We start from the raw sequence: 17,748 nt of genomic DNA on the forward strand, positions 1-17,748 counted from the left end.
ATTGCCAGTTACCTACAGATTGGCTTTCATCAAAACAAAGTTACCGAACTGTATTCAAGTACAGAGCAGGAGGACAGCTGACCTAAAGTCACCAAAGGATAATGACTACATAATATTCTTCTTCCATGAGGAAAACTTACTGAGTCATATTTAATACAAGGGTCATGAAATTAAACTTGTTGGGTATTGCTTCATTTAAGGTATTGACAACATATTCTTAAGTTCTTCAGAGGAGATCTTTCTAAACATGTTTCTAAATGTGACACCTTATATTAACAGTGCACAGAAGGGGGCTGAGGATTTGTAAGGCTAGACATGGTCACAGACTTCAAGGAAATAGTATTTTCTAGAGAGACAAGGGCAGATGCACATATAAACTTACAATGCTGTGGCAGCATGCACAAGATATGTAACATGTGCAAACTCAATCCAAAATGGTGTGTGTGTGTGTGTGTGTGTGTGTGTGTGTGTGTGTGTGTGTGTAGAAACATAGTCCCACCCGTGGCTGAGGAGCTATAATGTTTGATAGTTGCTAAGAAATGTAGTTTTTTTTTATTATTAATGCTGTGAACACTCTTAAATACACCAGATTCCAGACCAGGCCAAACAGATAAGAGCAGTCATGCCACAGAAAATGGATTGATTGACTTAAAAATTAGAGAGAAAAATGGAAAAAGAACACATTGAGTGTGAGGTGAGGTGGGGATGGATATGGGATAAACTGTGGTGATGGGGTGAATGTAATCAAAATGCATTGTATGAATTCTCAAAGGATTAATAACAATGTTTAAAAGTATACATAAAGAAATGCATGTATAAAAATAATTTTGTGAGTTTTTAGTATTTAGAATTATTTAATGTATTTATTGCAGGATTTTAATATAAAAATGTCCTCCAAGACAACAGTTTATTTTCTGGAGAGAATAAAATTAGGTAATTTAGAAATTAGGGGATGAACAAAGATAAAATAACAGTGGGAAGTACATGGGGTAGTTCATAGATTTGGGGGTTGTTGAACAGTGGCAGCTTGAAGACAGCATATCTAGAAGACAGGAGAAAATTGCACCAAGAAAATCTGGTGAAGGTTCTTGGCTTGGAGGGGACTTGATTGATATGAACTTGTAGGATAAGAAATAATAATGAATAAGGAAGGGAAGAAACAGATGAATTCATAAGAATGTACGTATATGCCTGCTAGTCTAGACCTGAGTTCCTAAAATGTGAGGACAAGTTCACAAAGTGGCCAAAAAAAAGAGGAGTCCTTTGTATCCATTAAAAAGGAATTAATGCAGTGATTTTGTCTGTGTCTATAAATTGGAACCACTGTAGAATGTTTAAAGCCACTTTGGTGGGTGAAACATTTGGAACATTTTGAGATCACCCAGGGATCATAAAGTGATCATTACACCTCTAAGAGACAAAGCATGTACATGTATGTAGGTAAACTGAAATACAATTTAAAAATCAGTTTCATGATTTTAAGAGCCAGGGAGGTTCAGGCTACCAGGAGAACATGGCCCACAGAATCAACTAAGCAGAGCTCATAGGGACTCAGAGACTAAAGCAGCAATAATGGCGCCTACATGGGTCTATGCAAGGCCTGCTGCATACATGCTGTGGTTGTTTAGCTTGGGATTTTTGTAGGAATCCTAACACTTGGAGTAGGAGTGTCTCTGACTCTTTTGCCTGCTCATGGGATCCTTTCCTCCTAATAGGTTGTCTAACCCAGCCTTGATATGAGCATTTATGCCCAGTCTCATTGCATATTTTATGCCATGTTTGTTTGATATCCCTGGGAGGCCTGGTATTTCCACATGGGAATTGGAAGAGCAGTGGATCTGGGAGATAGAGGAGTTTGAGGGGACACTGGGATGAGGGGAGGAAGAGGAGAGGAGGCTGTGGTCAGGATGCATTTTATGAGAAAAGAATAAATAAAAAGAAAATAATCTTTTCCAGGTATGGTATATACAAGTATGAAAATGCTATAAAAAGTCTGTTATTTTAAAAAGGCCTATATACTTGTAACAAGAAAAAATATTCAAATTCCGTGATATTACATGTAAACATAAAAAGATTATCTTCAATGACTCTACATGATCTTAATATTTACACGTAGACACGGACTTACTATTTCAGAATTCAAGGGCCCTAGTGCTCGCTCATAGATTTATATAGATCTCTGACAGAGAAAATATCGATTAAAGATAAAACAGTATATTATATATACATATATATGTATACTTCATACATATGTTAACCTATATATCCACATATTTATGAAAATTTCTATGAATAAAAAACAAAAACATGCCAAAATAATGTTCTGACTCACCTCTGTTTCTTCACAAGGACTCAGGGAAAAGTTCTGTAGGATTTTGACAATTGCAAGCTTCATGTTAATGAGAGCAAACCTCATGCCAATGCAGTTTCTAGGACCATGTCCAAAAGGCAGGTATGTATAAGGATTGATTCTATCTTTATTCTCCTTGCTGAACCTGATATTACAATTGAACAATTAAAGAAATATTAATTGGACAAGACCCACATGTTTACAGTTTTCAGAATCATACAGGTAACTCCAGTATGTTCTTTATTCCAATCAGCATGAGTTAATTCATTATGAGATTTAAAAGATAAAGTTCTTTTTACAAATTTACACCAAAGGAGCTACTGTAGTTAATAGGATGATTGTGGCCAATGCTCATTGAAATCAAATGTGTCTTTACAGTTGAAAATATTAAGGATGCCTTTTGTTCCCAGTGTGTGAACATCAGAAAGTAAAATTGAAGAAGGAAGGAATTGCCCTGACCATGACACTTGAGTTGGGGATTTGTTCATTGGAAAATGAGGACATGTATGTTACAAATGAACTATTAATATTCCATTCTCTCTTCACCATCATCTCTTTCCTTCCTGTCCTTGTTTTATTCTATTCATCCCAATCATTTCCTCTTCTTCCTCCTCTTCCTCATTAAGTCCCTTTCACATAATTTTCGACTATATCTCCCACCTACAAGAGTTATCAACTGAAGTGGTTTTCAATGACACATGCTGCTTCTCTACTCTGTTATCACTGAATTTTTTCTCCATCTCCTCCATTAGTGGAAAGACTACTAAAAGTACAGACCTATGTCCAATTAAAATTGGATTTCTCACATGATTATTTAAATAAAAATGCTGATTCTGGAAATGTTGTAGAGGACTAATAACCATCTTTTCTCTAAGAGTTATGACGTATCAGGGAAGATAAAGAAATAATTTCTAAGCTATTTTACAGAACTGCATTGGAGTCTAGTGAAAGTTGTACTTGTATATGTGTGCAAGGTGAACTTGGTGGAATCCTGTTTGGGAAAATTTTACACATACACATATAGGAAGCACTGGCTTTCTTCTGTAGACATCTTATGTACTGCACTTGATTAAAACATCAGTATATTGTAACTTTTTCATTCCTCTTCCATGGTCTAGTCACTGATAACATTGAGTCTATATTATATGATTGAAAGCAGAAGTAACAATTGAGATGCAAAATGAATAATGTCCAAGTTTGGAGCCACTGAACTACAGGGGGTGGAAATGATATCTATATAGAGGGACATAGAAATCACCTAACCAGAAAACAGGACTTAGGTGACTCCATTCTACACCTCTAATAAGCACTGTACATAGACCATCTGCCAACACCAGAGACACATGGCTAAGAATACAAGGCCTTAGGCATCAAGAATTTCATAAAAGATACTACTACATGGCTAAATTCTCGGCCTCCTGATTCAGCTGCATTTATCTTAAAAATATAATTTTTACATAAGTAGCATGATATGGATTGGACAGGTTATTTATAGAAATATATATGTATATCAACACACCTATATGTGAGCACCTAAATAACATTTTGTGAAAAAAGAGGCCATGTACTTGAAGAAATGTGGGGAGGGATCTATAGGAGTATTTGCAGTGAGGAAATGAATGAAGAAATATTATATCAAATTGTATTCTCAAAACTTAAAAAATTACGATAAAGTAAGATTTTGTATTTTTATTAGTGGGGCAACAATGGTAACCTAGTAACAATTCCCATAGACTGCTTAATACATTCCAATAACAGAATACCCTGATTCAGACTCCAGAAGGATTAAAATAACAACTTTCTAATGAGTGGATTACTTGACTTTGGAGGACTCAACAACTGGATAGGTGTGAGGGAATTTCCTTCACAAAACAGTCAGGAATAAGACTAAGAGGATTTGTATTAGCATTCATCCTCAGCGATGCACCTTAAACCATCTGAAAGGAGGCTTCTGCACCTCTACCTGCACCAATGGCTAATACAATGGATTACTATATTTGGGAAATTATTCCTATATTTTGGGATGGGTCCAGATTAAAGAAATATAAACTTCACAACTTAAATAAGATAATTGATTTCCTAATCATGGTAATTGTACTTGCTCCCTTTCAAACACACACACACACACACACACACACACACACACACATACACACACACAAACACACACTCAAGCACCTGTCATAAAATAGCAATTATATGTTATACAGAGTAATCAGCAATTGTAAAAACATGCGAAAACTGATGATTTTTCTAATATCTACATATTTACACACACTTTGAAATATGTCCAATAATATCATTATACTAATGGAATTTATATTAAGGTTTTATAGTAGTTTGAATGAAAATGGCCCCATAGGCTCATAGTGACTGGCACTATTGGGAGGTCTGGCCTTTTGTGGTAAATTGTCACTGCTGGTGGGCTTGGAGGTCTCAGAAGCTCGAGCCAAGACTATTGCCTTTCTTCTCTCCCTGCTGCCTGCTGATCTGGATGTAGAACTCTCAGTTGCTTGCCCAACCCCATGTCTGTCTGCATGCTGCCATGATGTTTCCTGCCATGATGATAATGGACTAAACCTCCGAAACCATAAGGCAGCCCCAAAGAAATATTTTCCTTTATAAGAGTTACCATGGTCATAGTATCTCTGTACAACATTAAAAAACCTTAACTAAGACAGGTTTAAGACTCTAAAACAAAATTATAATATACAGAAATGTTATTTTTGTTCCATTAAAATGTCTGTAGTTTTTACAATAATTATCATTTTGTACTACTGGAATTCTAAAATCAAACTTACATACAGAAAGGTAATACACATTTATATTTAAGTGATTAAAGTAAGAGACATCTTAACATACTGAAAGAAGTCTGGTTATGTATGTGTTCCCTTTCTCAGGGTTCTTGTACCTTTCAGGACGGAATTCCTCAGGCTCTGGCCAGTATTTTGGATTTCGGTGAAGAACAAAGACAGGTATGACCACCTCTGTCCCTTTGGGAATGAACACACCATTGATTTCAGCATCTTTCTCACTGAGCCTGTTAACCCTGATAGCAACTGGATATATTCTCATACTTTCATTCAACACCATGTCCAGATATTCCATCTCTACCAGGGCTTCATAAGTAGCAGGTGCCTGAGAAAATTTAAAAAAAAAGACTTTGCTGGTTTGAGATTTAAAGCTAACTTTCATGTCAATCTACACAGTACTATTAAGTTTTTTGGAACTCCACATTCAACCCAGATTAATGATTGGATTTATCATTGATAAGTCCTATTCACTACACTCATGTGTGTTGACATACTAAAGGTCCACTGAAATGCATGGTGAAGTGAATATGGAAGAATATTCACATAAGCTTACACTTAGGTCCCAAATCTTCAGTTTTCCTTTGTACTGTTTTCCTTTTCAGTAATAATGAATGGCATATTATGTCAATCTCATTCAACATACATCAGCTGTTGAGGTTGTCAAAATTTAATATAGGGAATCCACAAGTCCAGACCGAGGAAATACAATGTGTGAAACATTTAATTCCTGTTTAAAATTCTATATCAATCCTTTCAGAGTAAAGCTCACACTTTTTAAATCCTATGATTAAATTTAATTTATTACTATAGATGTTCAATTTAAAGATCAATGCCATATTAAACAGGAATAGTATATGAATTTACAGTGACTAACTTCAGTAGAATCTTTTCACTTTGAAACTCTTTATGGTAAAACAGTCTAAACTGGAGATGAATTGAGCAAAAAATTTCTGTTCTAGTGAGAGACCCTTTTAGCTCCATGCTAAGTTCCTGAAAGGAACTTTTCCTTGTTACTTCATATGTTGTTCTACTAAATCTTTAACTTTCAAATTCCCACAGGCTAAAGTCACCTGAAAAGGAGGTCTAAAATGAAAGATTAGGGATTGCTAGAATAGATTGGATTGTGCATATATCTGGGGGAGTTGTTACCCTAACTGTTCATTGATGTAGGAAGGTCCAGCAATTTGCAGGTGGTACTGTTTCCTGAGTGGATGACCCTGGGCTGCATGAGAACAACTAGATAATATTATGTCATTGAGTTGGCCAGGTGGCAGTCAGCAACCTTCATAGTTCCTGCTGTGCTTCTTTGGCTGTATGTGAATACCTTGGTCAGAAGCAGTGCTATGTAGAATGGCAGGCAGTCCTGCCTACAAGTTCCTGTCTTGAGTCCTGCATTGACTGTCCTCAGTGATAGCCTGTCATGTGAAAATGTAGAATGAAGTAAATGTTTTCATCCCCATAGTTGTTTTGAGTCATGACATTTGTCACAGTGAAGAATGAAACAAGAACAGGGGGTGAGTACGAGGTCTGAAGACATTTTGTGTGCATGTCATTGACAATCCAACCATTCCCAGAGTTCAGGTACCTTACACCCCATTGCACCCAGTTTTTTGCATAGATGAGAAGACAGATTATATGATGTGTGGCTCTCACACTGTGGGACTCCAACATTACCATAATGTAGAGTGAACATTTTAATTTGAAAGCTGCCATGATGTGCTTTGTTTGAGTCTAATTATGTGACTAGAGAGAGAAGTAATGAAGAGTATAGCTGAATCAGCCTGCCCAGAAAGGACCACACAAAACATCATTGATATCAGTCATGCCAAAGTATTTCCAGTAATAATAACTTAGCTGTCAGATCAATTGTTTAAGTTCTAGGCGTATGCCTCAGTGGTTAAGAACACTGTTTGCTCTTGCAGAGGACCCAGGTTCAGTTCCTGGTACCCATATGGTAAGCAAATATGCTAGAAGCCTAGTTACAGGGAATCTGAGGAAATCCTCTGTCTTTCTCATGTTTCAGATATTCACATGTTACAGAGATATACATGCAGACAAAACACACATTTAAAGACACTTGAATGACACTTGCTTATCTTTAAAAATCAGAAGAGATTTTATGCATGTTTTTGAACTGTTTCATTGCATATTGTAGGATCAATACAGAATTAGAGAGATTAGTTTTTCTCTATACATAATTTTTCCTTTGTTTTAGATTTCCACAGGTTATTGATGAAAGAATCAATTTTTACTGTATTTACTGTAATTCTAAATGCAAGTGCGGTAGTAGTGTTTCAGGTTGACATTTTCCCTGAGGCTCCCAGCACCATCCACTCACCTTATTGGGCAGGACTGCATCAATCTCATTCTGAAGTTTCTTCTGAACATTGGGGTGAATCGCCAGTAAATATGTAGTAAAGGAAAGAGCAGTGCTTGTTGTCTCATAGCCAGCCAAAAAAAATGTGATTGATTGGGCCAGGATCTCCAGATCAGAAAGAGCTGAATTGAAATTAGACATTTTATGTCAATGATCAAAGCTGGTGCCTACACAGAGTCTTCACCTGCTTTGTTCTACCAGTTTTGATGCAGGAGGATACACTGCATTTTATGTACAATGGTGTACTGCCTGCAAGATATGTAAGGATTATGGTGGCACAATACATATGGGAGTAACCAACCAATAACTGGTTTGACTTATGACATACGTCATGAGATGGAACTAAGATTGGCACTGCTTAGATAACCAAGAATGTGCAACTACATATCCCAGGAACCAAGGGCAAAACCAAATAATGCTGTTGTAAAAAGAAAATAATAAATGAATGGATAAAATGACTCCTAATGATATTCTGTTTTACTTGTAGATAAGAGCCTTGCTCTGTCATCATGAGAGAAGTCTCCTCCTGCAGTTGATGGGAACAAATGTAGAGAACAACAGCCAGACAATAGGCAGATAGTGAGAGCATTTGGAAAACTGTCTTAAGTGGGATGTCTCCACCAAATCCCTCTCTTCATAGTCCAGGAAATCCCACAGAAAAGGAGTCAAGAAGACTCTATGAAGCATAAGACTCTATGGGGATGAGACTACCAAGAAAAACAAGAATACAAAACTCCTATTCAATATGATGAAATGTCATATGAACACCCCAGGACTGAAGAAGCATGAATAGGGCCTTTGCAGTTATCTACTAGGTCCTCTGTGTATGTATTACGGCTCCCAGTGTTTTTATGGTATTTTTGAGTGTGCAAATGAGTGGGTCTCTGATTCTTGCATCTTCCCTTAGACTCTTCTGTTAGTTTTTCTTTCCCAGCTTTGATATATTAGATTTTATCTTTTGATATTTTATTTTGTTACATGAGAAAATGAATGGATAAATGAAAACCTAGTCACTGGAGTAAAGGGAAACAACTGAGCGGTTTTTATGTGTTGGGAGAGAGAAAATCAGGTTTCTTTCCAAATGGAGTGACACTGGGAATATCAACCACTCCAGGACAGGCCTCATTTTATTTCCCCAATATATTGTAGTCTCCACGGTGTGTGTGTGTGTGTGTATTTTTATTTAGTTACATTTCAGTGTTTGTTTGGGGTACTGTTTTATATTTTTTCCTTGGTTTTGGGTAATTTTCTGTTGTATTGGGCTTTTGTTTGCATTTGAAAAATAACTTAATGTTCACTAGGTGGAGGGATCTTGAAGGATTTGGGGGAGGGGAAGAATATGATCAAAATATATTTAAATTAAAAAATGTTTAATAATAGAAAATAACAAAAATTGGGCATTGACTTCAAATGTGGGAATAGCCATGGACTTAATTAATTATAATTTCCAAAACACACATTGTAGTACCAATGTATGCCAAGAAGCATTACCCTGCAATAAACAGTGAGTAAAAGAATGAAGAGGAAATATGTTATAAACACTGTGATTTTTCTTCTTTAATATGTTTCTTCTTTAATATTCTTCACAATATGTTATTGTGAAAGTAAAAATAATTTTCCACAGTCCCATAAGCTGGTGAACACACTTCCAGTGAATAAAGCACAGTGAATTTTGATATTTGGACACTGTGCTTCCTGAATGGGTCCTCTGGATGCAGATTTGTAAGTAGAGGTTCTGATTCAGTGGCCCTGCCTGAGACTGTGAATCAGCATTTGACTGATATTGCTGATCCACACATCAATGAAGACTCTTAGAGTGTAAAAGCAATGCTCATAACAGACCTTCAGATTTTGAAAAGTTTAATTAAAATATAATTATTTCACTACTGTCTTTCTCTCCTTCCTTCTATCCTCCCATGTCACACCTCCACTCACTCTGAAATTTATGGCCTTATATTTAATTATTTTTATTACATATAAAAATAAATACTCACAAATATAACATACTGAATCTACTCAGTTTTGCCTACTTGTACCTGTTTCTGGGTTGGCAACTTAGTATTGGATACACAATCAGGGCCTCATCCCTTAGGAAGTGTAATTATCTCTCTCTCAGATGACCTGAACTACCTGCATCTCTTCATCTAAGGATGGGTTCTTATGAAATTTTCCCCATCTATGTTGAAATGTCAACTCTTGTTGGACTAATTTAGGTCTAGGTTAGGTAGCCATGTTGGTGATATTTCATGGTTGTAGCTTCCCAGTCACAGAGGGAAGGTACGATAAATATAATATGTTCTGTATGCATATACACCATGATTTTAGAAAGTGCCTCAGGCTGATTCCTATAACAGCATGCCTGTGTCTTTTTGAGAATTAGCAGGCAGCCTTTTCTGCTTCAATGACCCCTTTACATTTCAAGAATCAGCCCCTCCCTCTGTGTATTCCCTTTAGACCCTAAATTATCCTTAGTTACGTTTATGGGACTCCATGTCCTTGGAATTCTGGGCGTCCATCATCAGCTGAAGAAAATCCACTCGGTGCTGAAAGGAGACAGAAATTTTAAAAGCAGAAAGTGGGTTGGCAGGCCAAAAATAAGGATGAAATGTAGAAGTTTAACTCTCATGTGAGGAAATAGCTCATTTAAGAGTTCAGCTAATGTTGTTTGAATTACTAGTGACATAAACACTGACCCCTAGATTTGGGGGAACAAAAAGTTCATGAACCCAGTAGTGATGGCACACACTTCCATACCAGCACTTTAGGAGGCAGGCTCATCTTTGAGTTTGAGTCCAGCCTGGTCTATAAAATGGGTTCCAGGATAGCCAGTGCTACTCAGAGAGACCTTGTCATGAAAAAATATTTGTTTTAAATAAGTCTTTCAGGGCAGTGTAGCAGGCTGTCATGTCCAACATCATTTTGCATTGCTTTCCCTCATTCTAAGCACCTGTAGCTGTTGAGGGCAGGCTCCTGGCTAAATGGTTGTAGTTTTTTTCTCCTTGGTATATTGTTCACCAATATCTCCTACTCATCAACTGGTGTTTCTGGAACTGATTGCTAGGTTTCATGTGATTGCCTACTCTCTTAGTTAGGGTTGCTATTGCTGTAAAGATACACCATCAATTTTTTGGCAACTCTTATTAATGAAAACATTTAACTCCAATGGCTCACTTACAGTTCAGATATTTAGTCCATTAGCATCATGGCAGAAATCAAGGCAGTATACAGGCAGACATGATGCTAGAGAGGCAGCTGAGAGTTCTCACACCTTGACAGGCAACTGCAGGTGGTCTGAGACACTGGGCATGCTGTGAGCATATATGAGATCAAAGCCCACCTACACAGCAACACACTTCCTCCAATAAGGCCACTCCTACTCCAAAAAACCACACCTCCTAATTGCGCCACTCCCTTTGACAACCATGCTCTAAACCCCAGAATACTAGCAAATAAGCAGTGGCACCTCCTCGCACATGATGCTGACTCCCTGACAGCATTCTGTCATCATTTTTTTCAGCCAACATCCTTACTCTTATTCCAGTGTGTATGCTGTATTAAGCAAAACTGGGTTATACAAGTGGCAATCTCAATGCTCAAAGATATTGCTGAAGTTCTAGGCACACTACAACCAAAATTGAACAGACCAAATACATTAAATATCAGAGGAGGTCTTTTTATGAGGAATGTTTATCTTTTGACATCATTAATTTAAGATTAAAATAAATTTTGTCATAGTTTACCTCTTTGGTATTTTCAAGTCTCTCTTTTTTGGTCTTTTCTATAAATTTCTTAAAAAATGATGTAGCATCATTTGAAAACATACTGATGTTTAATTTGTTATATATTCTGGGAAGGAATGGAAAGAGTGCTATAGAGAAAAGACAAAATGATTAAAATGCAAATTTAAGCATTTGACAGTTATTTTATTCACCAATTGCAAAATTTTAATAATTTAAGTGAAATATCAAAACAACAGGAATAACTATGTTAGAAAAGAGTTTATTTACAAAATATAGAAAGTATATCACTTCTAAAAGTAATTGAATTTTAAATAAAAGGACATAGAGAAGAGTTCAGCTCCAGGAATATTCAGGGTGCAATTATATGAAATATTTTTTTTTTATTTTTTTCTTTTATTTTACAATACTATTCAGTTCTACATAACAGCCACAGATTCCCTTGTTCTCTCCCTTCCTGCCCCCTCCCCTTCCCCCCAGCACACCTCCCATTCCCACCACCTCCAGATCAAGGCCACCCCCTAGGACTCAGTTCGACCTGATGGACTCAGTCCAGGCAGGTCCAGTCCCCTCCTCCCAGATTGAGCCAAGCGTCCCTGTATAAGTCCCAGGTTTCAAACAGCTATCTCATGCAGTGAGCCCAGGACCTGGTACCACTGCCTAGATGCCTCCCAAACAGATCAAGCCAATCAACTGTCTCATCTATTCAGAGGGCCTGATCCAGTTGGGGGCCCCTCAGCCTTTGGTTCATAGTTCATGTGTTTCCATTCGTTTGGCTATTTGTCCCTGTGCTTTATCTAACCTTGGTTTCAACAATTCTCGCTCATATAAACCCTCCTCTTTCTCACTAATTAGACTCCCAGCACTCCACCCAGGGGCCTAGCTGTGGATGTCTGCATCCAGATTCCTCAGTCCTTGGATGGGGTTTCTGGCTACTCTGGTAATGGGATGGCAATTCTATGAAATATTTATCAGATAATACTTACCAGTTATTCACAGGCATTTCTAAAACTTATGAAACTTGAAGAAAGTACAAAATTGAATCTGGTTGCTTCTATTGCCCTGTTACTAAAATCAGAATATATTTTGGAGTGGAAAATTGTATAGAAATGTGACTTAAATATACCAAAGTGATTTTATCAGTAAAACACTTACCAACTGAATGCAGAAACATGAAAAGAATTCTGTTGTAGACTACCCAATGAAGCACAACACAGAATAAATCTAAGTCACACAAGCAATCAGAGATGAAATACTTTGAAAAATCAGGGAAAACCTACCATTCCTTCCTAAGAAATGTTCTCAGAAAATTAGGATCAGCAGGGATTTCCCTTAACTTTATGAGAATTCTTAATGGAAACTAAGAGCTAACATAGAAATTGAAGGAGTAAGTCTTTACTTAGACAATGAGAGTTCTCTCACTCTATCATTACTTCTACTCAGTGACTAGAACCAAAAAGAAAGTATATATATATATATAATGCTACAGCATGAATACACACAAAATACATGAAAATAAATTGTAATTGTCTGCTCTGGAGGCTGAGTCAAAGAAACACAAGTTTGAAAGCAGACTTGATTATTAGATAGAATCTGTGTAAATATTAAGAACAAATGCAGTGTTGGTGATGAAAGGCATAGCCTTTTGCATACTAGCTGAGCACCATGTCATAAAGCTCCAACTCTAGCATCTGGGTTTGAGGAAGAATCTTGATTTAATGTAGGATAGGGCAAGAACTGAATTCTTCCCACCTCTATTGCCCTACTGCATGGATTAAAAATATTCCTCAACACTGTTGATACAGTCTTGTTCCTCTACTTTAGTGTTTTCATATCCAATGTAACAAATAATACAAATGATCATGAAGAAAACAGCATTTGCAAAATAATCAAACTAAATAATCATGGTCCAACCACTGCACACTGGTCCATCTGCTCATATAACGCTCATGGGGTATGATCAAGGAAGAACTTGATGCTGAAAGTCAATATAAGTAATATTGTGGAGCAGGACTTTTGGGGAGAACAAAGCAGAGGGTCTCCCAGTGATGAGATAACCCTATATTCTGGACATTTACTTTTATGATCCAATAGATCCACTAAATGGCATTTCTTCCTACAACTATTTCATTTTTATATCACACTAAGATCAATGTAGGAAGGTAGGCCCAGTTTCTTAACGTTCACATTTTATGTAATTTGTTGCTTTTGGAAATGTTTTCAGACATCCTTTCTTCCATCTTAGTAACACAGACTGTCCTGGTTACAGGACTCTATGGCTCAGTTTCCAGAGAATTGAGACTGTTCTACATAATATGGCTGCACAGTCTTACCTCTCTTTTTCCAGTTTACTTTAACCCAAACTGTTAAATCTTTCCATACCCCCATTTTTACTCTATCATGATGTTTTTGCTGCTCCTCTATGTACCACTTAGTAACACTCTATTAATAACTAGTTCCACCATGACTTATTTCTTACTTTTCCCCTTTATTTCTACTTATACCCACAAACATGTAACATTTATAGAAAGAATGGAATCTTCCTTTTCTCCATAATACAGTTGGCCCTTAAAGAATGACTAATGACTATTTTGAAGTCAACTGCTACACTAATTTGATAGTGGGTTTGATGATTGATGATAACTATTGTTGCAATTACTGACCACCTACCAGAGGATCACTGGAAGAAGAGATTGGAGCCCTGAACACAAGCCTAACAGGAGAAAACATCACTTCAACCCTAATACAGCCAAGGCCTTCCTGAACACTGAAAAAAACTCCAGCTAAAGGGAGAAAGATGAACACATGACTATCTCCTGAATTAATCCAAAGGAAGCACCAAATAATGAAAGATATAAGGGAATTGAATCTAGATATTAAGATGGAATTTGATAAAGAGATAGATATACATAAGAAAAACAAAATGAGGACCGGGCGGTGGTGGTGCATGCCTTTAATCCCAGCACTCGGGAGGCAGAGCCAGGTGGATCTCTGTGAGTTCGAGGCCAGCCTGGGCTACCAAGTGAGTTCCAGGAAAGGCACAAAGCTACACAGAGAAACCCTGTCTCGAAAAACCAAAAAAAAAAAAGAAAAGAAAAACAAAATGAAATGATGATAGAAATTAATGTTTCATTAAGTCAAATACAAATTTCAGTGCAAAAGATCAGAAATAGAGTGGATGACATAGAAGACAGAAGGTGAGGACATGAAGACAAGGCAGAATAATAAAATTATTCAGTCATGAACAGTGATCACTTTGTTAAACAGTTGTAAGTTTTGAGCATATAAGAAAAAGTCTATGACTTTCAACATAGAGCAATGGCAAGAATTCCATGTCAAAGGCATAAAATCATAGAAATGAAGTTCCCAGAATGAAAGTAAGAAATGGTCATCAAGATCCAAAAGTAGATAAAGAGTATTACACAGATAAAAAGACCAGAGAAGAAACTTTCCGTTTTACATTAAAAATAAATGGGGCCGGGCGTTGGTGGCGCACGCCTTTAATCCCAGCACTTGGGAGGCAGAGCCAGGCGGATCTCTGTGAGTTCGAGGCCAGCCTGGGCTACCAAGTGAGCTCCAGGAAAGGCGCAAAGCTACACAGAGAAACCCTGTCTCGAAAAACCAAAAAAAAAAAAAAAAGAAAAAAAAATAAATGGGAAAACACAGAATAAAGAAAGTATTTTAGAAGCTTTGAGAAGAAGGACAAAATCACATACAAAGACAGGTCCATGAGCATAACTCCTGAATATCAAAATGGAAAACAAAATGCCAGGAAGGCATAGAAAGTTGTATTTCATGTTTAGAAAATAAGAACTACTGAACAATATATGTATAATATATATACAAACATATAAATATACATATATATATATATATATATTAAATCCTTACTTATTATCAAAAGAGAAAAAGACCTATCCATGCTATGTCATAATATAGAATTTTTCACAATGAATTCTGCTTGCATTACATAATATAAAGGTCAGTTTGGACTGAGAAAAAAGTAAATACAGACAAGGGGCTAGAGGAAAAATAATGATACTAAGACAGCTGTTAAGAAAAGAGGGCCAAGACAATGCCAGAGAGGAGAAAAACAATAAAATGTCAGGAATCAGTGCATGTTTTCAATAAGAACTCTAAATATTAAAAGTCTATATTTCTTTATCAAAGGACACAGAATAATGCTGAAGATAGTGATACATGCTTTAACCTCAACACTCAAGAGCCAGAGGAAGGCAGATCACTATGGGATTCAGAAAAATCTTGTCTACATAGGCAGTTCTAGACCAGCTAGGAATACATGGAGCCTGTCTTTAAATAAAAAGATAAGTAAATAATACACAGACAAGCAGATGGGATTAGCAAGCATAATGCTTTCTCTTGACCCTAAGAAATGTACCCAACCACAAAAATACCAATGTAGGAAACAAGTGTGCATCAATATTCCAATATCAATTTAAAGCTAGTCACAAGGATGTAGAAAATCACTTTATACACTCTAAGAAAACCATCCACCCACACAAAATTGCTACTGTAAACATATATGCATCAATATGTGCAGTCCATTTCATAAAACAAATGTTATCAGATACAATGTCACAGAATAAATCCTGCAACATAATTGTGAGTGACTTCTACATTCATATTAAAATAAATACACTATCCATAACAAATTAACCAGAAAAATATTGGAAGTAGATCACATTAATATAACTTTGATTCAAGTTTCATTCAAGATATGGAGGAATGATTCAATATATGTCAATGGATAAATATAAATCATGACATTAATGGCTCAAAGACAGAAATCACCTTCTTATCTCATAGTTATCAAAAAGTACAAAGTATTTGGCAATGATGGATCAACACATATGATATTAAAATTCAAAGAGTCATAAAAGAACTAGATTACACAAGAGTGAAGGTAAGATGAGGGAGATAATAATTGTGTATGGATATGCTGTGAGGAACCTTTTTACTTTGTATGCTAATTAAAAGAAATCTAAGATCTTAATATAGTTGAAAATAGACTATATACCTTCAGAGAAAGCCAATGGATTGAAAAAGTCAAATATAAAAAGCTTTCTGGTGTTTTTCACAAAGGGATCCTGGGGGTTGTTGAGGGAATCCACCTTCACTCCAAATAAGGTACCAGTGATCACATCCATGCTGTAGGCCCCAAAGATGCTGAGTAGAGAAGCAGGTGAGTTAATGTATTACTCATACAACCTCTGATGTATGAGACAATTTGTCTGCAATATCATCAACACAGCCTGATTTTACTACTGTGGTATTTTCAGAAATCAACATAATTTCACTACCCATACCATTTCCAGAAACTTCTCCCTCTTCAGTTGGATGAAAGAGAGGCAGAAGTAGTTTGTTTCCTGCTGATATTTTTCTAAGACACTCAGCAACTCCTGACGATTTAGATTGTTGAAACTTACAGCTATAATATTCTTGCCAAACCAATGCACTCTGATGCAGCACATAAATCCTCCTCCCACATTTCTTAATCCCCACATCTGCAGCTTTCCTAAATTTTCTTCTTTCATTCTAAACTATATAACTGTCTTCTAAAACATACAAGATGACAACAGATAACCTAATTTTATCTCATGTACACAGTGGAGAGAGTCTCAAATGGTATTGTGGGAAATTTTATTTAATGTGTGGTTCACAGCAGGGTAACATCATGCCTCTCCCTTACTCTTGATCTGGAATAATTTTAGCTACCTGTCAGGCAGAGGGAGGTCACCAGATGGGGCACAGAGTCCCCAGGGTATATTTACATCACTACTCACTCTTTCATGGTGACATTCTTGCCCTTCGCTGCTTCCTGACTCATGTTTTTCACCAGTGCGTCTCCATATTCTTGGATAATGGGGAACATCTAAGCACAAAACACAACACAGTCTCATGGTAAATGGCAGCATCTGAGTCCCCAAATAACAAGTCTTTTGAAGTTATAAAAAGATCATCATATTTTTAAAAGGACTATATAAGAATAAATAACAACAACAAAACAAAAAAGACTATCCTTAGCAATGTAATGATCAAAGCAACATCTCTAAATAGTATGATAATATTTCTACCAGTCCTCCAATAGATTCTATTACAGTTACAATAAATGTTCTTCATTAACTTACATCCTTCAGTTTTCCACTGCTGAACGTTGGTGTCAGCAATGATCGAATTCTTTTCCATTCTTCATTCTTAGATCTAAATAAACCCTTTTTCATAAATCCAGCTGGACCAAGAATCTACAATACCAAGAAAAATAGATTTTTGTCCTCCATTAGATTTGTTATCTTAACAGTTATAAAACATGTATGAAATAGACAACATTTCTTAACAGCTACTTATCCTCTTCTAGGTGGCAGATTTCATGCTAGTCTCTCAATAACAGTTCCTCAAAATGGGGCTAGAACAATGGCTCAGTGGTTAACACCACTTGCTCCTCTTGCAGAG

General features: G+C 36.5%; 1 protein-coding gene across 2 annotated transcripts in view; it reads right to left on the reverse strand.

Annotated features, from left to right (window-relative positions):
* LOC114684384 (cytochrome P450 3A13-like) overlaps positions 1 to 17,748 on the reverse strand; it is a 75,155-nt gene that overhangs the window by 33,958 nt on the left and 23,449 nt on the right. Inside the window, exons 5-13 of one of the 2 annotated variants that reach the window (XM_037198479.1) lie at positions 17,427 to 17,540; positions 17,082 to 17,170; positions 16,316 to 16,464; positions 11,281 to 11,408; positions 10,017 to 10,083; positions 7,502 to 7,662; positions 5,428 to 5,488; positions 5,262 to 5,343; positions 2,333 to 2,495 (exon numbers count right to left, since the gene is read on the reverse strand). In XM_037198479.1, coding sequence (XP_037054374.1) covers positions 2,333 to 2,495; positions 5,262 to 5,343; positions 5,428 to 5,488; positions 7,502 to 7,662; positions 10,017 to 10,083; positions 11,281 to 11,408; positions 16,316 to 16,464; positions 17,082 to 17,170; positions 17,427 to 17,540 — 1,014 coding nt within the window. Of the gene's footprint in view, positions 1 to 2,332; positions 2,496 to 5,261; positions 5,489 to 7,501; positions 7,663 to 10,016; positions 10,084 to 11,280; positions 11,409 to 16,315; positions 16,465 to 17,081; positions 17,171 to 17,426; positions 17,541 to 17,748 lie in introns of both variants that reach the window. The other variant, XM_037198478.1, reaches the window with a different exon arrangement.

The sequence above is a fragment of the Peromyscus leucopus genome, chromosome 23, assembly GCF_004664715.2.
Source record: "Peromyscus leucopus breed LL Stock chromosome 23, UCI_PerLeu_2.1, whole genome shotgun sequence".
NCBI classification, from domain to species: Eukaryota; Metazoa; Chordata; class Mammalia; order Rodentia; family Cricetidae; genus Peromyscus; species Peromyscus leucopus.